General features: G+C 28.4%; 2 protein-coding genes across 4 annotated transcripts in view; both read left to right on the top strand.

Moving 5' to 3' along the window:
- The window catches only part of LOC123008990 (two pore potassium channel protein sup-9-like), a 91,685-nt gene that overhangs the window by 34,861 nt on the left and 30,669 nt on the right, over nucleotides 1–26,155 (top strand). For all 3 annotated transcript variants that reach the window (XM_044405071.1, XM_044405070.1, XM_044405072.1), the window contains 2 exons: nucleotides 1,596–1,842; nucleotides 1,897–2,039. In XM_044405071.1, coding sequence (XP_044261006.1) covers nucleotides 1,596–1,842; nucleotides 1,897–1,965 — 316 coding nt within the window. In that variant the 3' untranslated portion in view covers nucleotides 1,966–2,039. The remainder of the gene's footprint in view (nucleotides 1–1,595; nucleotides 1,843–1,896; nucleotides 2,040–26,155) is intronic.
- LOC123008991 (potassium channel subfamily K member 17-like) overlaps nucleotides 9,708–26,155 on the top strand; it is a 153,095-nt gene continuing 136,647 nt past the window's right edge. The window contains exon 1 of the mRNA XM_044405073.1: nucleotides 9,708–9,834. The gene's annotated coding sequence lies outside the window, so the exon portion shown is untranslated. The remainder of the gene's footprint in view (nucleotides 9,835–26,155) is intronic.

Consider the following 26,155-nt stretch of genomic DNA (forward strand, 5'->3'; position numbering starts at 1 on the left):
TTATGATGATTTATCTATTTTTTTTTCTGGCTTTATGATCAGTTGTAGAATATTTTTAATAAATTTAAAGTAAACAAGAAAACACAACAACAAAATTTAATGTAACCATAAAAAATTATTAAAAGAAATGATAAAGAAACAAGAAAAGTTTTTTACATTATTTGTGCGATAGGTTTTTTACAGCGTTCAGTTTTATTAAAGCTCTCAGTTTCGCTTCGAGCTTCAGTATTAAAACTCACGCTGTAAATTTATATCTACTGCACGTATAATGTAAATAACTAATAAAATAACTAATTAAAAAAATAGAAGTAAACAAGTTTTGTAACAACTATGGCTTGGCTTTAGGATAAAGTTGTAATAAATTCAAAATAAACAACCAAATTATTGAAACAATAAAAAGTTATAAAAAATTAAAAGAAAATTAAGTTTGTGATAACTTATCTAAGTTTCTTAGAGTTTTGGCTTTTATTTTAAACAAACAAAACAATAACAAAATTCATAAAACCATAAAGAATTATTAACAAATTAAAAGAAAACAAGTTCTATGATGTGTTATCCATTTTTTTTTAGAATTTGGACTTTATGATAAAGTTGTGGAATATTTTTAATAAATTTAAAACAAACAGAAAAACACTAATGAAACCCTAATAAAAAATTATTTTAAGAAAATTAAAAGAAAACAAGTTTTATAATGACTTTTCTAATGTTTTAAAAACTTTGGTTTTACGATCAACAAAATACAACAACAAAATTAATGAAACATGAAAAATTATTTAAAAAATGAAAGTAAACAAGTTTTATCATGACTTATCTATTTTTATGGAATTTTGGTTTTATGATCAAGTTGTAGAAAATTTTTAACATACAGGGTGGGCCAGAACTCGCGCCCTAGAGCAAAATTTCAAATAAGATAAGATACCAGGAACATGGAAAAAATGTTAAAAAAATTCTCTGTCAAAAAATTTTGACATTTAACATTTTTTATATCCATTTAATGATTTTTTACAATTATTTAGTAAAGGTACAAAAATTTTGCCAATAGAAGTCACAAATAACATTGAACAGAATTATCTACAATTTGGAATACAGCTTCCTTGTTTCCTCTTTTAATAGCCTATAGGAAAAAAACTTGGAAAATTGTCTATCCAACAGAAACAAATAGAGTCAAAATTGCAAAGTGCAAAATTGAAACTCTCATAACTTCGAAATTTATGTATGTAAAATTTTTTTAACATTTTTTCCATGTTCTTGGTATCTTACCTTATATGACGTTTTTTTCTGGGGGGTGAGTACTGGCGCACCCTGTACAAACAACAAAATGAATAAAACCATGAAGAATTATTAAAAAAAAATTAAACAAACATTTGTTTTCTCTTTTGTATTTATAGAAAAACTTTAAATTTGTTTAAGTTTTATACTAGGTGGCGCTTTTACAACCAGGATATTATGAATGTTAAACGAAAATAAAACGAAAAAACTGATCGCTTTTATTGATTTTTCTACTCAAACCTGCAATAATCCCAAACTATGGCTTAGACTACAGCTTCATCGTCTCGTCTCCCAAATCCCTAAATCACTCTCGCATCTTTTCCCAGATATATCTGCGGCGGCGCCCTTTTGTTTTGTAAATGGGAAGACTGGGAATTCATGGACGCTTTCTATTTTTGCTTCATATCTTTGAGCACCATCGGGTTCGGGGATTTGGTCCCCGGCGATAAGATTTACCGACGCGGAGACGACGAACACCTCGTCGACGAAGTCTTGGAATTAAGTTTTGTCTTCTGCTCGATGTATCTAATGGTGGGAATGGCCCTCATCGCCATGTGTTTTAACCTGATGCAGGTATACCTACACACATATTTTTTTTTAACAAATCCATTATCGGTTTGTCTCAAGGAGGAAGTTATCCACAAAATACGAACGACAGTGAGAACTGTCAAGTATATATTACGTTGCGAGAGGTGACGACAACGTTGATGCAGAAACTCACCTCTGGACTGATCCAATCGACGAGAACGTTCTCGAAGGAATCAAATCCAGTGAGTAAAATTTGCATTAATCAAACTACACATCTTTAAACGTTCATCTTACATACTCACTTCAGAGTACACTTTCAGTAAAAGAACACTTGGTAAAATAATTGCTGTTAATGCGAGTGATAAAAAAGTAAGAAAAACTCCTCAGTTAAAAAATGTTGGACTTGAAAAATTGAGGAACCGTTGACTCTGGAATTAGTTGGAATTATTAATAATAATAATGGAATTTTTCTGGAATTGCTGGATTATAAGAAATTGGGAATTAGAGGGAATATTTTACACATTTTTTCCAAGTTAACGGCCCCTCAAATAATGTCTAGCTAGTATGTAATCATGAGATACATACCGTGCGATCAAAAAAATAATAAATTAGAGTAGGCGGTGATTAAAGTCCTTCAGATGGCAATCCTGATTTTTGACATCAAATGTCAGCGGAAACTTTGACTAGTTTGCGTTTTATTCCTTTTGAGTGAAATAATGTTCACTTTAGAGCAGACATTTTTTATTACTGTACAAGAGGGAAACGGTGGATGGTCATTTGCACTTTGAGTTTGTGTGGAAAATTTCTAGCTCAGATTTCCAGCCAATGTGTTGCCAACTGTAGAATTCAATCGACGCCTACTCTAATTTATTTTTTATTTGATCGCACGGTACTTTTAATCAAAATTAACTCGTAAGTAAAAAAAAATAAAAAAAAACAATATTTTAATGTGAAAAGGTGAGTATATAGAGAAATAGAAAACGTAAGAGCGTAAAAGTGTAACATATTACGTAACAGTATCGAAGTAGACAAAGTATAGTTTTCATCTCGCCTATAGTGGCCATTATATACCCAAATGATTAAAAAACTCGCGTTCTGCTCGTGTTATAAACTTTATATTTGTGAATAATAATAGAATAATAGAGAAGTTCCATTATTCCAGGGCCGGATTCAATTTTTGGAATATGAATATGAGATTATAAACGTAAAGACGTAGAAAAATCTAGTTTAAAATTAGAAGAAACATTGTGGAATTACAGTAATTATAGGCATTAATCTAAAAACAATGGAAATACGATGGATTATTAAAATTACTGAAATTATCTGTGATTATTGGAATTTTTTTTTGAAATGTCGGAGATAACTTCTTTTATTCTTCGACACTCAAAATTTACAGTTTTTCTCCCGTGTAAGGAAGTTTTGACAACTGCCAAACAGTTGTTCTCAATACGAAATGTCAGATTAATTTTAACAGATTTAAAGCAAGTTTAAGCCTTATTGAGTCTAATTCCAAGAATAAAATGTTGTATTCAACTCGTTTGAGTGTAAATCTGACGCTTTATTTCACCTCGTGACGCTTTATTTCACTCGTTACACTCGTGGTTTAATAACCCACTCGGTGAGATAATCCGTCCGATTTACACACAAACTATAAATAACTATTAGAAATTACATTAAATTTTTTAGAACTATTAGAATTAATTTGGAATTACAGGAATTGTTTTGTAAATACAAAAATTATGTTGGAATTATAATGGTGAATTCTTTTACTAGAATTTTTTTGAAATTAGCTGTACAATTTTTTTTCAAGTTAACGGCCCCTCGTAAAAAATGCTTAAAAATCTGTCTGTGAAATTTTTTGTTAGATTAATAATAACATTTATTCGCAACGTCAGAACAGTGTCCACTTTTATGACTAAATGTTTAAGTAAAAGTTTTATCTTTCAGCTATGTGATAAAAACATTTTACTTTTTTATTAAAAAAAAAATCTTTTAAATTTGACATCGGAAATCTCAATATTTGGAAATTAAAGAAGTTGGGCGTTTAAAAAAACAGACTGTCAAAACCTGTTAACAGCCCTGTGTGTTACCAGGGTGTTTTTTTTTTGTTTTCTATTTTAAAACTACAAAAAGGCATTTGCAATAACTTCAATCAACCAGACTGTGTTAAAAATTTGACTGTCCAGTTTGCCCCCTCTCACAAGTAAAGTCTGGATACGCCACTGTCTATTTTGTGAAAATTTTTGCAATTTTTTTGATAACTGTTAAACACAGTACAAGATTTTGAAGAAACGAAACTAGTGCTTTTAACAGCCTACTAAACATAATTGATCTTTTTTTAATTTTTTATTTTGTTAGGATTATGTAAAATGCTTTGGGGAGTCGATTGACGAACAGTGGCGTATTCAGATATTATACATACATGTAATAGTTTTTTAATAAAAGCAGTTTTGTTTGACTGAATTATTTTCTATGTTTTGTTTTGTTTTTTATGAATTATGATAACATTGTGCATAATGATAAACAAAAATAAATAGGATCAAATGACAATATTTCTTTTATATTTTTTATGTTCTTTGTGCTTCAAACCGTAATGTATCATAAGCTTTGCGGTAAATTTTGTGACACTCTGTATATGTACATTTCTGCATGATCCAGGTTTGTTTACTTAATAAATTCCCATTTCCGTAGCTTTCGCTTTTCTGCTTGCAGTTTTTATTAGCCTAGTCGTTTGGTATGACTTATGAGTACCTCTGTTGACTTGAATTTTTCATTAATTTTAGGGTTTTCAGTTGTAATTAAGTGCGGCAACGTGTGTGATTTGTTAAAGTTAATTAAAACGAGGTTAGCGAGTTGTTTATAATTGGATTTTTTTTTTATGTAATAATTAACTCTGTGACAAGCACTTGTACTAAATGTCCTTGTTTTATAGTCACTAGCAAAGCTTCATAAAATTGCTATAATTGGGACAATAATCGTTAAAATAACAGTGTAGTAGGAAAATTGTTTTGAAATGGAGAGAAAGACAAGTGGAGTGTATGTTTAGTTTTTGCTGATAAAATTTAAAAAATTAATGTGTGCGGCATAATTGCAAAACCACATTTTCCAATAATATAATATAGAAATTTGAACAATGAATGATATAATTGTATTATTTTATCTGTTGTTTAATTATTTATTGGACTTACCCGGAACACTGAATTACATTAATTTATGATTTTATTATAAAACAAAAATGTTGCATTTATTTAATTAAATTGGAACAATAAAGATTAGATTACATTATGTCTGCGAATTTAATTTATGTTTTTATATTCTTGTAACTCAATATTTTGTATTGGACAGAGACAATCGTCAATATGATAGATTTTACTCCGTCTTGGTGTACAAAATCTCCAATATTTATGAAACTCGTTACCAAACTCAAATAAGGTTTTCATGCAGTCTGGTTGTCGAGCACAAACTTTTGTAAAATTAATTGAAAACAGTTTTAATACAAAAATTTTAATTTAAATTTCACAACTGAATTTTTACGATTTTCAAGTAGCTGATTTCTTGTTTCATTAAGGATCATTATTCGTAGGGAAGCCTCGTTTTATGTTTACATCCATTTCATTAAGTATATCGTAAATATTTACGATGAAGGGAAGAGGGTGAATAAGTTTGAGGATCAGTTTTTGTGCAATGCGTTCGTTGAACTTGGGCTAAATTTGCGGAGGTGTAGGGATTGTGACCTTTGAACAGGTCCATTAGCTTGTGGTTGTAAATTTGATCCGTGAAATTAATGAATACGGATACTCTCAGCCCAACATTGATTCTAAATAAACAATTTTTAATTAAAAGTGTGAAACTTAAAATTTTTAAATTTATTTTCTCAAAATGGTGAAAACTACATTAGTGGAGAAGTGGGCAAGCTGTTGTCAGATTCAAGGTTTAGAAATCTATGATGTTACTTAAATCTGTGCTAAAACTTTATAGTAAAAACAATGGAAATACGATGGATTATTGAAATTACTGGAATTATCTGTGATTAATAATGGAATTCTTTTTTGAATTAGCGGAGATAATTTCCTTTAAAAATCACATTAAAATTTCTAGAACTATTTATTAAAATTAACTTGGAATTACAGGAATTATTTTGTAATTTTGCAAATTATCTTAGAATTACAATAGAATTCGATGGATTTTTGGAATTACTTACTGAAATTTCGGTAAATTTTTTTAATAGAATTTTTTTGGAATCAGTTAGTTGTACACATTTTTTTCAAGTTAACGGCCCTTCGTAAACAAAGCTTAAAAATAGATTTAAAAAAACACAACCGTTATTACATAGTTATTAAATTAAAATTATAATTAATATTAAACTTTTACCTTGCAAATTATTTCAAAACTGTAATTTTTTTTAGTAAAAAATGCATTTTTCTTCTTTGAGGAATTTTTTTTAGCTTTGATTTCTCTAGCCTAGTAGTTTTCTCGGCCAAGTATGATTTTTCATTTTTTGTTTATTATTTCAAACATCAAAGAATTTAATTTCTAACAGTTTTTTATTACGAATTAAAAAAATACTTTTAAATTTTTAGTACTAAATAACTTTTTGACGTATCTGTTAATAAAAAGCAATTGGAACATACAGGGTATATCAGAATTACGTATGTTAATTTGAACACTTGAAAGAACTCACCAAGTAAAACAGCTTTTTTGCAAAATTCTTATTAATGGTCTTTATTGTTTTTCCCCATAATTTTGTGTAAACGAGTCGTTTAATGTTAATAAATAATCACAACAATGCAGTTCTTTAAATGTTGTTCCGTTTCTGTCACAACGAAAATATCTCGGAATTTTTAATTTGAGATCCATAGGCGCGTATACGTTTTGATATGTTATCTTTTCCCAATTTTAAATCAAATTTGAAAGCTTTTATTAAAAAATTACTAATATAAAAGATGTATTATTTATCGAGATGTGTTACACGTTAAAATTTACACACGTATTTCTAATACACCCTGTACACTGTGTATTAGTTTATCTTTTTTCAAGAAATATGTTCATATTTTGTTTATTCATTAGACTTCTGTCAAATTACTTGTTTTTTTTTTCACATTTAATTTTAATTTAATTTTAATTTAATATACAGGGTGTTTACAGTCTTGGAGTTGAAAATTGACCTAGTAATAGAAGAGTACAGAAATACTGTAACCGAGAAAAAAACTCACATAATTGTTATTATCAAGAATGTTATTTAACTCCAAAATATTGGTACACGGTTTGAGGGTCACTGGAATTATTTCCTTGTTCAGATAAAATTGTATTGTTGCAACAGATAAAAAAATCGTATCCATGACAATGAAAGAGAAAAGTCACTTCATAGTTTTGACACTGTCATCATTTGATTTGCTTTTGCGTTAGTTTTTATCAAAATTCGAAGATCTTCTGTTTAATCTTTTTCAGCGAATGGTTTCCAATAGGTTTGATTCGTTTTTTTTTATTTTTCTCCAAATTTATGAACATGTAATGCCAAATATTAAAATAATAAATTGGTTGTTGTGATTATGATTTACGGTGAAACACAAGGTAATGATACTAATGGCCATTGTTGCAGCCGAAGCAGCAGTTCTTAAACAAATAGTGTAAAATTAATAATTTCCTTTAACAACGTGAATTTTTGTATTATATAGCGTATTAGTTTTCTTCTACCGTAAATATCCTCTCATTTAAATTTCAACCTCAAGACCGTAAACACCCTGTATTTATATGAAATTTATTATATATTATATTATATGAAATATTTTTCCTATTTTGAGTTTTTAACAGTGTCGTTTTAATCCTATTTTATTAATAAATTTCGACAAAACCTAATAGTGTGAGTTTTAAACAGGAGCGAGCGGCAAAGCTGCGATCCCCTTATAATTTTTACTTTCTACACAATATTTTCGAATCCGACAGGATTTGATATCAGTACTAGTAAATTGTACTAAATTTTGCTATACAGGGTGATTCAAAAGTGTCATACCATCTCTTGGTTGATGATAAAAAACATCCAACTGAGTTAAAAGTTCGTATGACAAAAAATTGTTTCAACGAGATATAACTTTTTTAAGGTCATATTTTAGCTTAAGTTTTTAGCCGTTCAGATTATGTGTTCTTGAATTTAGTTAGCGGAAGCAGCAGATATGCCAAGTTTGAATAGACAAAATTTTGATTACGTAGAAACTGGTGTTATAGGACACAGGATAAATGGCACTATTAAATTTGTTGCGACGTTTCGATACTTTATTATTGTATCTTCAGGGTTAATTTTGTTTCCATAACAATGTTTGTTTGCAACCATTTTTGTAGCCTGAAAATGATACAATAAAGTATCGAAACGTCGTGACGAATTTAACAGTTTTATTTATCCTGTGTCTTATAACACCAATTTCTACGTAATCAAGTTTCAACATTTGAAGGAAGGACAAGTACAACAGTGAATTGAACAGACACTTGTTGAAAAAAAAACATCAATTTGTGTTTTACGTTGTACAAAATGTTTAACAAACTAGCAAATTCAATAATAAATTAAATCCGACAACATCGGAAACAAAAGAGCTAAGATGTCTACATATTAATCTGAAAATTGACTGTTGTTTTTTTTCTCAAAAAAGGGCTTAAAAAAATTCGTATTCATGTTTATGCTTAGTTGAAAGTTTTCTATCATTATTGAAGAGTTGGTCCGACACATTTAACAACCTGTATAATTTTGTTGCTTATTATGACTTGTGTAAATACCATATTTAACTAACAAAGATTATTATTATGAGTTGTAATAAAAAAAAACAGAAAAAATATTTGATTTTATTTTACTACTGAATCAAAAGCGTAGCTTAAAAGTTAAAGCTAGATTCTAACAGCCTTTAAAAACTAGATTTACCGAAAAAATTAAGATTAGTTGCTAAAAGGCAGGCAACAAACTATTTGAAGGTATTTTCTAATTTGTAAATAAATCAAATGTCCCAAAAAAAAAACGCTGATAGATTTTTGGGGGTGGTTTTCTAGATCAAAATAAGAAAAAAAAATAGACTTTATGTCTAGCAATGCTTCCTGAGGGAGCTAGAGCCTCTTAAAAAGAGGACGAACCTCTTTTTTACCAATTATCTCATGAAACATAAATTTAAAGTAATTTTTGGCGTTGAATTATTGATGATATCAAAAGTAGTGTACCTTAATTAGGGAAACTAGTGTCAATCTAAGGCGTAAAATTTTGCTTTGGAAGAAGTTTTATGATTTTTTTTTCAAATTCGGAATATCTTTAAAAAAGGTATCTTGTATTATTTTTGAGAAAAACGAGTATTTTCTTAAAAGTAAGACCGATTTATCGTAGAAATTTTGTAGTTTTTTTTCTCATTTTGACCTAGGGAACCACCTTTCGAAATTTTTCGACGTATTTTCTAATTTATTTGTAATTTATTTATTACACACTGAAAAAACAGTAGATATTAATTTTTATTTTAAGCTATGAATTTAATTTTCAATTAAGTTTCAATCAAGATCAATTTTCTTCGTGTGCTTCTAGACTTCCTCTGTCTTTAAAATAGAATCTCTGTAACCGGGTCCCTAGTAATTTGCTAGAAACTAATCATTTTATTCATCTTTGTATTATTTTCAATACGTCTTTTGAGCTCGTATTCTAGTCCCTTTCTTGGGAGTGCTTGCTAGAAAATTAAAAACTAGAAGACTGTGCAACAAGTCCTCTCAAATTAAGTAATTCAATTTATCAATGAAAGTAGGTACAGAACGTCTAAATGAAAGAGTAAATAAATGTAACAAGTAAACCAAATATAATTTAGCAATCCCTTTGCGCTTGTTCTCTCCCACTACCACTACCACCATGTCGGAAAATCTCGATAGAGGCGCTTTTCAGTACAGTGGCGAAATTCGCGTGGAAAGCTCCTCGCCGGTGGTGGCCTCGAGTGATTTTCACACGCCGATTCTAGTGAGTGAAGTGTGAACAAATCTGAAACTTTCCCCGGATGTTACCTCAACTTCCACCAAAATAATTCGGTAAAATTTTCAAATTTTTGAATCTTTGGTGCGAATCTCACAGCTGTGTTTATCTTTCTCTCCCGTACGTGCAGACCCGCAACACCGAATCCATAATTCATTACAGGCCTCGTGACACTCTCTTAGCCGTTGTGGAGTCGGTAATTCCTTTGATGTCACACGATATTGCCCCATAAGCAATTTCTTGTGCTACATAAGGGCGGGCGACAAGAAATGCCACAATTGCGACAAAAAACATAATTAAAAACTTTTCATTATCAAGATTTTAGCGTCGACACGGCATTAACTTTCCCGAGTAATTGATTGAAAAGTTTGAAGGGTGGAAGGTAGCTGATATCAATTTTCCTTCTGATTTTGACAGGCGGCCTTTTATCATGCTAATCACGCAATTATTGGATTTTTGCGCAACTTATGACATTGCATTATGTTTATGCCCTATAAAATACACTAAAATGATGTATGTTGTAACTTTTGTTGCTCTAAAACCGGGGAAAGTTTACCGAAACGAGACGTGACTGGACTAACTGGAAATGCGATAAAGAACAAGTTTGAAGAGGATGTGTTTAAAATCATGAAGGGAACAAAGCTGATGCTTTATTTAATTTTTTCAAAGAGCTTTGGTCTAAGCTGGGCTAAAGTGCTCATTTTTCAGAAAGAAAAAAAGTGAATGTAAAGAAAAATTGAATTTTATTAAATTCAAACTCCCTGAAAATAAATATTTTTAAACAAGATTTTTAAATTTTCAGAAACCGAGAATATTGATTATTTTATTTCATGTTTTACTTTTTTTATTTTAATTAAATCACTTACACACTTTATTTGAATAAGAATGTTGGAAATGATTGAACCCCTTGAACACCCCTATACACTCTTCGAAAAAACGCTTTTTTTTAGCATGTAAAATTTGATCATATCGTGTGATAGATACATCGTTGTAATCAGGAACAAAAAGACTTTTCAAAGTGTTGTAACTCTGATATTAAGAGAGCCTTGGAAAATACAATGACAGATTTTGATTTCTTGTAAAAAAGTGCTTTAAGAACGTTCAATTTAAAAAGGTCTAGGTCTTTTAGTTTTCGCTTGAAAAAATAAAAAATTATAAATTTCAATAAATTTTTCAATAGTTTTTTTCAATAATTCAAAAACTAAAAATGATACATTAAATTTTCTTTCAGATTATTGTTGAGCATAAAAATACGCAACTTTGTCCTAATTTAACTGACCTCGTATCTCTTATAATATGGTAGAGCTCGAAAAATGAACATCCTGTATACCGGTAAGATAGCTCATGTTATATTAATATTTGTTTATATTGTGAACGGAACAAAGCTAATCCTTTATTTAATTTTTTCAGGGAACTTTGGCCTAAGCTGAGTTAAATTGCTCATTTTTCAGAAAGAAAAAAAGTGAAATTAAAGAAAAATTGAATTTTATTGATTTTTAAGTTTATCAGAAATAATAAATATTTACTATTTTATTTTATTTTGTATATAGGGTGTCCCAGGGAGTTGAAAAAGTTTATTAGTGACTTTTAAATGGTGAAATTTAAAAAAAAATATGTGGTACATTGATAGATACTAATCTAGTCCATCGCCTAAAATTGTATTCAACCATACAGTATGTCCCAAAAATAAGTTACAAAACAAACTTTTGTTTTTTTAACTGAAACACTGTATGTTTCTTGAGATTTTTGGATGTAGCTTTTTAAAACAATGTTTTTACGCTAAACTTTTATTAGTCGATTTCGCCTAGTTTTAGAAATATGATGTTTTTTTGACGAAAACATGCACTATTTAAAAATTTATTACACAAAAACTAAGACAGGTAGAATACATTTTTTCTTACTTTTCTGCAAAGAAGAAAGTACAGAATCTAAAGCTGTAGCAATTTTTTGGTGTTTTGCATTTGTAAAGATTAATAACTTAAGAATTTTGTTAAAAGTTAAATAACTTAAAAAAATTTAATGGAACACCCTATTTTTTATTTTTGCATCTAATAGATTGATAAATTGTCTATCTAAAAAAATAAACTTTTAATGACTAGAATTGATAAATGAAAAGATATTTAACATTCAATATTAATTGTAGCAACAATGCCTACCAATATCCGAGCATTGTTGATACTATTGCAACCATAACGGATCACTTATCCGTTGATTTATCCAGAGATTCTAAAAGTCGTTAAAAATACTGAAATTCAAATTATTTTACTGTAAAAATAAAGAATAATGGATTCAGTTTAACACAAATGTGATTATTAAGTGATATTTCTTCCATCTCTTGTGCAACTGCGCACTTTTTGGTTACTGAAACAATAGTAATATTTTTTTTAATATTTAACGTTAAATATCTTTTTAGTTATTGACAAACACCTAAAAGTAAATAATTTTAAAAAGACAGTTTAATATTCTTTCAAATGCAAAAACAATAAGTAGAGTGTTTCATTAAAATTTTTTAAGTTATTGAACTTTTAACAAACACAACACACTATAAAAATGTTACAACCTTATAGCTTGTACCTTCTTCTTTGCGGTAGGAAAAAAATTCTAAATGTCATAGTTTTTGGTACTACATTTTTAAAAAGTACATGTTTTCGTAAAAATTTTTAAAACTCGAGCAATAAAAAATTTAAGTTAAAAACATTGACATAAAAATCTACATCCAAAAACACTAAGAAACATATGGTGTTTCATTTGAGAAAACACAAGTTTGTATTGTAATTTATTTTTGAGACACGATGTATAGATGAAAATAATTTTAGGCGATGGACTAGATTAGTATCTATCAATGCCCTATATTTTTTTTATTTTAGCATTTAATGGTCACAATGGACTTTTTCAACTCGCTGGACATCCTGTATTTTTATTTATTTTTTAATTTCAATTAAATCACTACCCTGTTCGAATGAAAATGTTGGAGATGATTGAACACCCTATATGCCGAGCTCATGTTATATTAATATTTGTTTATCTTCGTTTATTTGCTTTTAAAATGGTGAGCTAAAAAACACTTGTGATGTCGATAATACCCTCAGGAGCGAAAAGGAGTAACGGATAACATAAAAATTGAAATGGCAGCTGCATGTTAAATTCACGATTTCTCTCATCCGAAATGAACAGAATGATCAAAGACGAGCATTTGTAAGAAGTTGGCATAAAAGTAATTTCGTTTTCTTTGATTTAAGAAACTGTAAATGCGAACGAATGCTGCGATACAATTTAAAATTTTCAATTTAAATGAATATGAATTTGAACTAAATTCTAGAAAATAATTTGCTCGCTTTGAAGTTTCACATTTTCAAATGCTAATTTTCTAATTGGATTGATACTATTTTTAAAGTCCCTTGAAGTATTCTCGCTGTAAATTGCCACAAATATTACTGGAGAATTATACTCGGGAAAAATTGAAAAAACCCAGATACATTTTACGTTGCAATGAAACAAAACAGCAGCATATGTGCATCGAACGGAAAAGCTTCCACACAAACTCAATTTACAGCATGTTTAATTTATGAAACGGAAAATTTATGACGAATTTATTTTGATGACGGCCGGAAACAGAAAAAGAAAAATTCCAATAAAAAAATTGATGCTATTTTCAATTTGATCGGAAATGATATAACCTAGTTTGCGTCAGGGAGATCGAATTTTCCCTCCCTGGCAATAAATCTTGACGAAACTGTTTTTTAATTTCGCTATTAGTTGAAAAGTGGGTGATGTATTATCCCCAAGTTTCAAACTTGGAGGGTGTATTTATTAACGAAAAATCTGCCAGAGAAACAATGAATGATTTATTTGAAAAAAATGCTATACCTTGTATTGTGTCTAAAACATCAATTAAATTATAATGGTCAAGACAAAAAGCATATATCGACCTGTGGTTTTACCTGCAATGCGCTCTTTATACATTTTAAAAGCGGAGAGGTCCGTCGATTTTAATTCCGTACGTAATTAAGTAAACAAAAACGGAAGAAAATTTTTACAAACCAAAGGAATTTTTTTCTCTCTAAACCAGTTAAATATGAGATGAAATTCAAATTGAATCATTTATTTCCCAAGAAATATGTATAGTTTTAATTAATCTTTACGTTTTCAAGTTTTTACACAAAGAACGAGCTTTAACATGAATGAGGACTTAATCCCCCGTACAATGGCCTTGTGTTTATCCCAAGCTTACTGAAGGGCAAGTAAGCTTTGGATGTTTACCAGAGGAAAACACTTTTCAGGGTGGCCCTTACTAAAGCCTTCAGACGCACGCTACACTCTTTAGTTTTTATCAGCGAATTTACCTGAAAGCTGCCATTTGGACAAATAGAATAAACTTTAAAAAAACACCGAATAAATGGCAAAAAGCTCAAGAACAGTCAGAATTATTTGATTTTAAGATGGGCCAAGTTTGATTTTCTACTTTAAACGTGGTTCACGTGCTACTTAACTATAACTACTTCTTAAGCTAATAGTTGTTTTTTTTCCAACGTAGTGAGACAAATAATTCACTTTTACTCCAAACCACAATCCGCAAATATAGTCAGATTAAGAGTAAAGAGCAATATTATAATCAGCAAGTGAATGAACAAAATAATCAAAGCGCTTTGCAAGTAATAAAATTATAACAACGCTTATAAACAAAAACCACGCGTCTGATATTTGGAAAGTGTTTATTAATTTAACTAGTGCAGTTAGTAGTGTAAAACGTGGAATTTTTACTCCATGGCTGTGATGTAAAACTTTTACATTTAGTCATAAAAGTGGTCACTTTTGTGACGTTTGCGGATAAAACATTTTAATAATTTGGTTTGGAGTGAATTCGAGCTTCGAGACATTTGTTTGTTAAGTAAGAGCTTTAAAGGGAGGCTAGGCCGCCTTGTGAGTAGAGATATTTACAAAAGGAGGCAAGAGGACGAAATTGCTTGCGGTCGTGAACAATGGTCCATCATTAATACTGACGAACTCAATTCAGTACCCACTGCTATGTAAACATTTGCCCGAATTTAGACAAATTAATAAATTGTTTAATGTCGTGTGTGTCTCTTTTATTCCCTACGTAGGGTGTAATAAATTGTGGTTGAACGCACGGAGGGATTGTTTATCATATTGCATAGTAGATAGAAAGGAATATTTTAAGTAAATTATTTTTACCATAAAACTCTCAAGGCTAATATATTAATAAAGCAAAAATTTTATTTTTAGAGTAGTTACTTTGAGTCATCTTTAAAATCTTTTTTCTCGTGTTACACATTCTAACACTAAAGACAACTTCAGACAGACAAGTTTTTGAGGAAAAAAAATTTTTTTTCGCTTAAATTACACACAAAGTGAACAAAAATTATGGAATCAACCGTTTTTATTTTTAAACATTTGTTTTTAGAAAATAATAATTATTAAAAAAAATTGGTGCTATTAAAAATGTGATTGTTTTGAGAATAAAATTTTGTTTTGTTTGTAAGTTATGCATTTTTTTAAATAGCAACTTACCAACAGGTGCGCCAGAACTCACGCCCCAGAGAAAAATATAAGGTAAGATACCAGGAACATAGAAAAAATGTTAAAAATTTATCTAGCAAAATTTCGAATTAATGAGAGTTTAAATTATGCACTTTGACTTTATTTATTTCTGTTGGAAAAACAATTTTCCCCGTTTTTTTTTTGCTACAAGCTATTAGAAAGGACACAAGAAAGCTGTATCCTAAATTCTAACTCTATTTAGTGGCTTTTAATGGCAAAATTTTTGTACCTGTATTAAATAATTATGAAAAAACATATACAAGATCGTCAGTATCATTAAATAGACCTAAAAAAAGTTGAATGTCAAAAAATAAACGACAAAATTTTTGTTCCTGGTATCTTATCTTACTTGAAATTTTTCTCTATGGCGCGAGTTCTAACAAACCTGTATATGAAAATTTTCTCTCCAATAGTTAAATAAAATGAAGATAATTATGTAGTAATTCTTGGATTATAGCTTTTTTTTTCAAGTTTTAGTGGTTTGCCATTTGAAAAAATTTTGCTTCACTCAAACACAAAAAAAAACATTTTTTTTTAATAACGTCACATTTTTATAGTACTTTGTCATTCATCAACTAGATTTTTTTTTAAATACAATAAATTAAACAAAAAAGGTTTGGTTTTATATTCTCTGTTTACCTCTGGTAGGTACTTCCATCCTCCAGGAGACCCAAACATAACTGTTTTGGTGTTATTTTTTATAAAATGTGTAACAAAATCAGTATATTTTTGTGTTTAAAAAGTAATAAAGTTTTTTACATTTAATATAAGCTTTATTTAAACATTAATTTTTGTAAATGACGTAAGTACTCTTATTAAAAAAAAACTAAGTTCTAAATATTTTTTTTAATTTTCGTAATCGCATCTTTAAAAACATCGAAAAATACCAACAAATAGAGAAGACAGTAGTTATTATTTGAAAAATTGTCGGAAACAAAGAGCGATTGTGTAGTCTTGTCTTCAAAGAAGAAAATAATAACAAAAAGAAAAGAAGAAAAACACTTATAAAAATGTTAGATTGTATTATGGACATGAAAACATTTTGAAAAAAGCAATAATATTTTATTTCAATAGTAAATACAAGACAAATTCAAAAAAATTAATGAAGTTTATTAAAGAAAAATCTACATTTTTTAACAAAAGGTACAAATGAGTTTACACAACGTCTTATTCCGACGTGTGTTATATTTTTTTTTTTGTAGTCAATATTAAAAAGTGCTTTTATCAACTAATTTTAGTAGGTAAAGTATTTTTTTATAGTCTAGTGAAATAAAGTAATATTTATCTACTGTGTATATTCAAGAAATTTTGCTGAGTACAAAATAAAACGAACTATTATACAGGACGATAAAAAAATTAGTTGTTAAAATATAAACAGTAGATAAAAATTACTTTATTTTACTATACGATAAAAGACTGCTTTATCTACTGAAATTAGTTGATAAAAGCGCTCTTTAACATTGAGTTCAAAATAAGGATATAATTTAGTCTTGACTTAAGTGAAAAACAAAAAAAAATGAAAAATGTGCACATCAACTTTTAACCACAATGAAGACATGATGTCTTAGATTTTCTGATTCCGACAGCTTAATTTCAAAATTACGGACTACTTTAGTTAAAATCGTTGTACAAAAAACCCCAACACTTTTAAGGAGAATCTCTTATCACCAATATTAATAAAAGCAAACTTTTAGACTTTTAGTCGGCGTGAAATGACTTGTTGCTTAATTTGCAGCACTAGTTATTTTAATTAACCCAGATTAACACGACATTGTTTTTTGAAATGTTTACTGTGATTGCAATAAATTAAAACAGTTGGACATTCAATTAGTTCCTCTTCCATACAGTAATTTGCAATCGGTTGAACCACCAATAAAATCCTAGTACATCATAATCAAATGTGGGCACTTCCATTTCTGTCATTATTTTTTGAATAAACCTGCATTTTATAGTAAGATCAACGCATGACTGCCTTGACTATTTCACACTCTAATACCCACACGCGAGCACTTGGATTGACCAGAAAATGCTTTCAAAATGCATTTTTAACGTATTTTACGTTGTTTAACTAATGTTGGAATTAAGTTGAAAGCCGATTATTAAATGTTTAATGGCTCAGCTGTCCATTTCACACTGCGGTTAGACCCAGGAGATGTTTTTCAATAGCTGGAGTTTCAACGATTTCGGAGAAATACGGCTGCGATATAGACACGTTTATTGATCGAGTAGAAAAAACGAATTTATTTCATATTTATTCCAGTCTGAGTTACTGATTAGTAGAGACCGGATTTTAGGACTTTAAAGTATGCCGACAAAGGATTTTAAAAAAAGACAAAAACATTAAATAAGACAATATAATAGGAATAGGTCATAAAATCCTCGAGAAAAAATGTTTTTTATCTTGTAATATTTCAGATAATCGTAATATACAGGTTATCTTAGAAGTCGCGAATTAGAGAAAAATATCAAGTAAGATATGATACCAGGAACATACAGAAAATGAGATTAATATTTGACATTTGATCTTTTTTAATTTATTATCACCGATGATCTTGTATATGTTTTTTTCATAATTATTTGGTAAACGTACAAAAACTGTGCCAATAAAAGCCACAAATAACGAATCAAAATTACAAATTAGGATTCAGTTTCTTTGTTTTCATTTCGAATAGCATGTAGTGAAAAAATATATATAAAGTTACTTTTTGAACAGACATAAATAAGGTCGAAGTGCTTAATTTAAATCTTTATAATTTAAAAATTCTTACAGATAATTTATATTTGTTTCAATTTTTTTTTTTTGATGGTATCTTACTTGACATTTTTCTCTGAACTACGATTTTTGAAACATCCTGCATGTTTTATGAAAACTGAGATATTTACTTAAAAAAAAACAAACAAAATAACGTTTTCTTATAACTATTAAAAAAGCATTTTGCATTGCACAAAACAAATAACAAAATGTTATATTTTTATTTCTTTAGCTTAGGACTTTTCTTGGCATTTTGCATTCAATGTGAATTAAATACAGGGTGCGACAGAACACGCGCCCCAGACAAAAATTTCAAGTAAGATAAGATACCAGAAACTTGAAAAAAATGTTTAAAAAATTTTGACTTTTATTTTTTGACATTTGACATTTTTTATGTCTGCTATTTAACGATACTGATGATCTTTATAATCATTTAGTAAAAGTACAAAAATTTTGCCAATAAAAGCCACAAATTGAAAAATTATTTTTCCAACAGAAATAAATAGAGTCAAAGTGCAAAATTTAAATTCTTATAACTTCGAAATTTTTATAGATAGAATTTCTTTAACATTTATTCCATATTCTTGGTATCTTACTTTACATGATATATTTCTCTGGGGCGCGAGTTCTGGAGCACCCTGTATTTATAAAAATTTACCGATTTAGTTTTTTATACTTTCGTAACTATAGCTAGCAACGAGAACCTTATTTGTTGTTTCATTTTTGAAAATAGTAAACTTGACTTACTGAAAGGAAAGAAGAAAAAACTATGAAGTGACAAAAAGACGATAGCAAGTCCCAAAATAAAGCTTAAAAATAATTAAATAAATTATTTCTGTTTAAAAAAATTAGAAAAATGTCAAAATCTGGGTTTTAGGACAAAAAACAGTTTTATTTGTCGTTTTAGTTCAAATACAAGCGTTTTAAAATTTTAAGACGTAAAAGTTTTGTGTACGAACTCTATTCCAACTGAAACATTTAAAATTTTGGGTCCCATCCACGAGCCTTAAATACAGGCTGTCCAACGTGAGATTTTCGGGTCTAATATTTCTGTTATTTCACAACTGATTTTTGTGAAATTTAAAATATACATAACTTAGAAAGTGGAGATTTATTTAGTATTAATAAAATTACCTCATATTTTCTCAATTTTTAATTAAGCGAAACTATTATTATATTGCAAGCACTAAAACATCTGCGAACATCTTTTGTTGTTATTAAACTATTAAATTGGTTACTTCAATAAATGCAGTTTCTAAATTACGTATTAACTTTTTTAAACGTCAGATGTCATTGTCATTGTCGCCCAATACCCAAGGGTGACCAAAATTTGGTAATATCGCTCTTTTTTATAGCTGCCCATGTTTTTGCATCTTGAGTCTTTTTTAACACAATTTTCTTCTTTTTTCTTGAATTAGGACCTCTTTCAAGAACACATTTCTGCTTTCAGCATTTTTTGTTGGCGATTAACAATTTGATATAAATTTTTTAGTCTGTTTTTTTTAAATGGAAATGCCAAACAGTCTTAACGTTGGCACCATTAGCAAATTCATTCATGGTAATTTTAATAAACGAAGTTGGCAGTTCCGGTTTTCTGAATTAATTTGAAAACAATGTCATTAAACGTCAACACAAAAAAATCGTCTAAGAAAATTTAGAGACGAAACACCAAAAAAGAAACAAATTCGGTACCGCTAACAATTTTTCGAAATTTGGAAACGAGTCGTTCGCAAGCAGGAAGTTAGAAAAAGGGCCCGTTAAAATGTAGACGCAATATGTAATGTAGGTTTGCTAAACATTCTCAATTTTTAGCGAGAAATTGACAAAAATACAAAATAAACATGAATGAAAAAGAACCTCGGAAAGAACGCAATTAAATTAGTGTCTTGTGCATCGTTTTTGAAAAACGAGTTGAAAAGTAACAATTTTGAAACTACAGCTGAAGAAGAATTTCTAAATTGCAGCAACTTTGAGCTCATTTCAATAAATTACACAAAATTTATTGCCAATCATCATAATACCCACTTGTATATTTTGCTAAATAACTTTTTTCTGTATATACATTCTTTTTTATCAAATTTTTTGTAGCAAGAATCTCATTTTTGTCCACAACATTGTACTTACTTGCAGTGTGTTTCTGTCAAAATTATTAGCACTGAATTCTGTCTTTATACCTTAGGTAATGACGTCTGTCCTCAGGCATTCAATTATAGCGCTTTCAAAGAGCAAACAGGCACACAAGATTCATAAAAGTCAAAATTTTGACAACATCTCAATTTGAACACATAACCATAATTTTTTAAGAAAATTTCTAGGGACAAAAACAAAAGAGAAAACAAAATTTGTGGCTATGGAGACAAGCTGCTACCAATTTTTTCACCAAAATTTTGACTTGGTAATTTCCATTAAAAAAAACAGACTTTAAGTAATTTAGCATTTTTTAAAAGCATGTTAAAAGCATATTTTAAGAGCTAGGATCGTTTTAATAATGCGATATTAATCTCCACTTACTAAATACTCTACAGTTTAAATTTCGTTAGAATCCGTTGGCAAATAATAAGGATATTAGATTTCAAAATCTTAGATGGGACAGCCTGTAGAATCGTATTTTACCTAAAATCGGGTCTCTACTGATTAGTAAGATAATAAGCTTCATGTTTCTGACAAGCAAAATAAAACTCGACGAGCTAGTGTTCAAGCCCGTCTTTGCAACATTTCTCGCCGCATTTTAATTAATAACCATTAGAATACACGTGGTTTCGAAATCACTGAGGTTGAACAGCAAAGCATTTCGTGCACTTCAAAGACCTAATATTCGAGCATTTAAACCGAATCGCGTGCATTTACCAAAATGCAGAATTTATTGTGCAATGAAAATATAATCAACATTTTGTATCTTAAAAGCAAACTAATTATGCGCTTAGTTTCCGCTCGGTTTCGCCCTAAACATGTTTTTGAACCATGCGATGCGTATGATTCGTTGTAATGCCGCACTGACCGAAGGATTCCTCTAATCGAGTCGGGATCAAGAGGGAAACAACGGAAATCGGGACTCTCAACGTTACAATTAATTAAGGACGAGAGTTACAAATCGGTAGGAAAAAGACACTCCGACTGGAGTAATTTGACTTTGCACCTCGGGTTTTTTTCGATCGATGAGTGCTAATGACTGTTTCGGATTTTTTGAGCTGCTTTTAAGCCGGGATTAGGAAAAAAACGCGATGAATAATTAACGTTTAGTAAAATTTTTAAGCGCCGCCAGGGCTTCCAATTAAAATTTTTACGCTTCGCGGACGAGGTTTAACAGTTGATTGATTTTTCACCTGAGATGCTTGCTACTAGTAGCCAGAAGTTACCAAATTGGAAAAATTTAATTTGGCACAAAAAATTTCTTTAAATATTTACGATCACCACACATTCGGTTTATAAAAACTCTTTTTTTTGCATTCATTATTTAATATTAAAGTGTTTATTAATTTATTTATCAATAAAGTCTTTTTTTATTACTTTTTGTCTTGAATGTATTAATTTATTTATATGTACTTTTGTACTTTGTTATTTTTTACGCATTTTACTATTTATATATTTTATTTTTAGTTCTCGATTGTTCTTTATTCGATTTTTCGTCAATTTTTTAACTTTCTCTACTTTTTTTTAGCTTTAACGTTAACAAAGTATGGTGTTAATAAAGGGTTAAATTATTAAAGTTTTATAATATTTTTTACTCTACCTACTTTCAATCTCTGTTCCTTCATGTTTAAATTCATACTTTCTGTTATATATTCTATTTTCTTTCTAATTTTTTTGCTTAATTTTTTCTTTTTTTTACTTTGTCAAGTTTTTATACTTTTTTCTTCACTTTTTTTGACTTTTTTTGATTTCAGTATTTACTATTAAAGTATTGTGAAATGAAAATTTGAAAAACTAATTTTTTTATAAGAGCATTAAATTAATACTAAGACAAACTTTTAGAACTATCAAAATTTTTGTAGTAGGTGAAAGTGTTAAAATTAATGTTTCGTATCCTTTTTTTCCATATTTCTTTAATTTTTTGTTCAGAAAGCGTTTTATTCTTCTCTTATCTGTTTTTTTGTTTTTATTATTTATTAAGTTTTTTTTGTTTACTTTTTAATCTTTAAATTTATACATTTTTAATTTATTTATATAAAATTCTGTTCTTTGTTATAGGAGTAAATATTATACTATCTGCTTTATTTTTAATCCTCAACTTTTTTCTTCTATTTTTTGTCATTTCTTTAACTTTTCTTGCTTCCTTTCTTCTTTTCTGTTTCAATACGTAACATTAAAGTGTTGGATAATGTTAAATTTTTAAAATCAAAATCTTATTATACCGCTTAAACTCTCACAATTTTTTTTCTCTGTTCTTATACATGTTTAAATTCTGCTATATATTCTATTGTCAAAAAATGTCGTTTTCAGATTTTTTCTTTGTTTTTTTAACTTTTTTTGATTTTAATATTTACCATTAAAATGTTTGTTAATTGTCTGTTTAAAAAACAAAAAAAAATTATTTATAAGATTATATTATATTAATAAGACGAAATTTTAAAACTATTAAAAAAATTAATAGGTGGAAGAGTTGTCAATTAAATTAAAATAAAATGTTTTTCCGTGTGTTAAAATTGATGTTTTGTGATCACTCTTATTTTTTTTTACTTTGTTATCTATCTATTTTTTATCAGAAAGGGTTTTATTTTCAATGTTCTCTTTTTTCTGCTTTTATTATTTATTATTAAAATCTTTTTTGTTTACTTTTTTATCTTTAAATTAACGTTAAAGCTAAAGAAAAAGCAGAGTTGTTAAAAAATTGACGAAAAATAGAATAAAGAAAAATCGAGAACTAAAAATAAATTTAATTATATATATACATTTCTGTTCTCTGTTACATTTTAAACATTTTACTATCTATTTTATTTTTAGCTCTCGACCTTTTTTCTTCTACTTTCCGTCACTTCTTTAACTTTTCTTGCCTTTTCTTCTGCTTTTAATACTTAACATTAAAGTGTTGGGTAAATGTTAAATTTTGCCTATTTCCTTTCTTCCTATTTTTTTGCTTTAGTTAGTTTTTTCTTCTTTCTTCTTTGTCAAGAAATGTCGAGTTTTTACACTTTTTCTTTCAATTTTTTTTGACTTTTTTGTTTTCAATACTTACCATTAAGTATTTTTGTTAATTGTCAATTTGAAATACAAAAAAAAATATATGGTTTCTGGAAAACTGAGCGAGTTTGATCAAATTTACGAATAAACGTGGATATAAATATGCAACACACAAAATTGAGCACATTTCGTAATCTGCAAACATTTTAATTTCAGTTCATTTGGGTACAATGTCGTTTAATCCCAATTTTCCTAATAACAACAAACCGTAAAATCTGCTACGTTTTATATTAAAAATATGTGTGCTTTGCAATAAAAACAGTCATAACATAAATCCTGAACTTTATGGTATAGCAATTATTTTTTTCCGCCATTAAACCTTGCAGTAGTAGCCACAGAGAAAACTTTGCCAACAAATTTAATTTTGACTGTGGTCTGCTTTATTTTCTGTTAATTTATTTTATTTTTATTGTTTTCTCAACTCTTTGGTCAAAAATTATTATTGAATTATTTTGTTCTTTTCAAGTTCTGGGTATAAATATAAATTTATTCGTCATAACGTGAATTTTATTGAAGCAAATCGCTGCCACTTAGACTCTACAGCATTCATATTTCTTCTCGCACATGTTTTGAAAAAGAAATTTTCGGTCATCTTTTCCGAGTCCATTTAAACGAGTCGGCCGTTATTTTAGCGCGGCCCACTTGATTTAAGCGAGGAAGCGAAATCAATAGATTCCAGGATTGTGGAACAGTGCCAGCGACTTGAGCCACATCTCCCATAAAGTCCACCGTACGTCAATAGCGCCAATTTTCGATTCTCCGGTAATTAAATCTTTAGAAAAGGTAACAAAAGATCACAGAGTGATAATCCCCGTCTGTGCTATTTAAGGTCAGAGTTGGTTCAGGTGCTTAATTCGTCTGAATATTCATTGAAATGTTAATACAGGGATTTGATGCTTTCTTGCTGGAAGTTTATGCTAATGGGGCGCCTAGGTGAAATTATCAATCTTTGAGTAATTAAATTAATAAAGTAAAAAAGAGTATTTATCATAAAAAAATCAGAAAAAGTGTACGTAACAAAGTGAGTGGATACATTTTTGGCGTCGCTTTTATGAAAAGAGCTTAACAGATTTAAACTTTCCACTTTGCGTGGAATCTAATGCTATCTACAAAAAGTAGGTACAAATTAAAAACATATTTTGCGATATTTTTAATTTTTGTAAGGTTATCATTAACAATGTAAAATATTTAACAAAACAATTTAAACTTAAAAAAAAATTTCTATAGCAGATGTTAAACTCTTTTGAGTAAACAAAGTAGCACTTTAACGGCAAGGGTAGATAAAATGTGTTAACTCATGTTATTTATTTAAAAATTTACAAATTTTGTCATTTACGAGGTGGAATAAAGCGTCCGATTTACACTCAAACAAGTTGAATGCAACATTTTATTCTTCGAATTAAACTCAACAAGGCTTAAACTTGCTTTAAATCTGTTAAAAATAATCTGACGATTGTAATTTTTTTGAAATTATACTTTTTCTCTAAGTTTTTTTTTTAACTTTAAGTCCTGCTATAGAAAAAAATGTTGTATAATACACGACGATAAAGACTGTTTTTCTACCCGTGAAATAAGTCCACTCGTGACTTCGTCACTCGTGAACTTAACCTTTTCACTCGTAGATAAACAGTCTCTTTATCGTCTTGTATAATAAATAACTATTTCTAATTCAGTGTCCAATAAGCATTTTGCCCAACTGTTTTTAGTTACACAAAATACTTTTTATGACACTATTTTTAGAAACATTTTGTGCAATATGTTTGCCATTGTGGACGCTTTATACAGGGTGAATATAAAGTATGGAACTAAGCGGTTTTATTTTTAATCATTTTTGCCTCCAGAAAATAATAATTAATATAAATTAAAGTAATACAGAAAATGTGATCGTATTTTCAGAACGAAATTTTGTTTTGTTTTTGAGTTATACGATTTTTTTTTGTCAAAATTGCAATTTATGTGAAAATTTTTTTTTGAAAAAATTAAATATATAGCAGAGAGTTGTAATCCTTAGAGTATAGCTATTATGAGAAAAATGATTTTATAGTGGGTTGCCATTTAAAAAAATATTTTTTTTTGTAGAACTCAAAAACAAAACGAAATTTTGAAAAATTTTATTCTTGTTAAATCATCACATTTTTATAGTACTTTATCACTCATCAATTAGTTTTTTCAAAAAATAAATAGTTTAAGCAAAAAACGTTTGGTTCCATACTTTTTATTCACCTGGTATATAAATAGTATAAAAAACGTGTGTAATACTTATTTTTAATAATACATTAATAATAATAATAAAACTCATAATACTTTATTTTTTTAATATATATACTATTAAATATTTTACCTTATGCCAGATGAATAAAAAGTATGTAACCAAACTATTTATTTTTTGAAAAAACTAATTGATGACATTGAGTAGTATAGAAGTACTATAAAAATGTGATGTTTTATCAAAAATAAAATTTTTCAAAATTATCTTTTGTACAAAATGTTTTATTTTTTTAAATGGCAACCCACTATGAAAACATTTTTCTCATAAAGGTTATGGTCTAAGGATTACAATTTTATATTTGATTTTTTCAAAAATTTTTTTTTACATAAATTGCAATTTTGACAAAAAAAACCGCACATACTTCAAAAACAAAACATAATTTCGTTCTCAAATAACGATCACATTTTTTTATATCACTTTAATTTACATTAATTTTTATTTTCTAAAAGCAAATGATTAAAACAAAAAAAATCGCTTGGTTCTATACTTTATATTCACCGTGTATATTTTATTCTATAGTTGTTTTATAATCATCATTAAAATAAACTGCACAACAATATATTGATATTAAACTGAATATTAGAAGATACTCTTAATTTGTTAATTTATTGTTATATTG

This window comes from Tribolium madens, unplaced genomic scaffold, assembly GCF_015345945.1.
Source record: "Tribolium madens isolate multiple individuals breed KSU strain unplaced genomic scaffold, Tmad_KSU_1.1 Scaffold_71;HRSCAF=194;Tcas5.2_LG6, whole genome shotgun sequence".
NCBI classification, from domain to species: Eukaryota; Metazoa; Arthropoda; class Insecta; order Coleoptera; family Tenebrionidae; genus Tribolium; species Tribolium madens.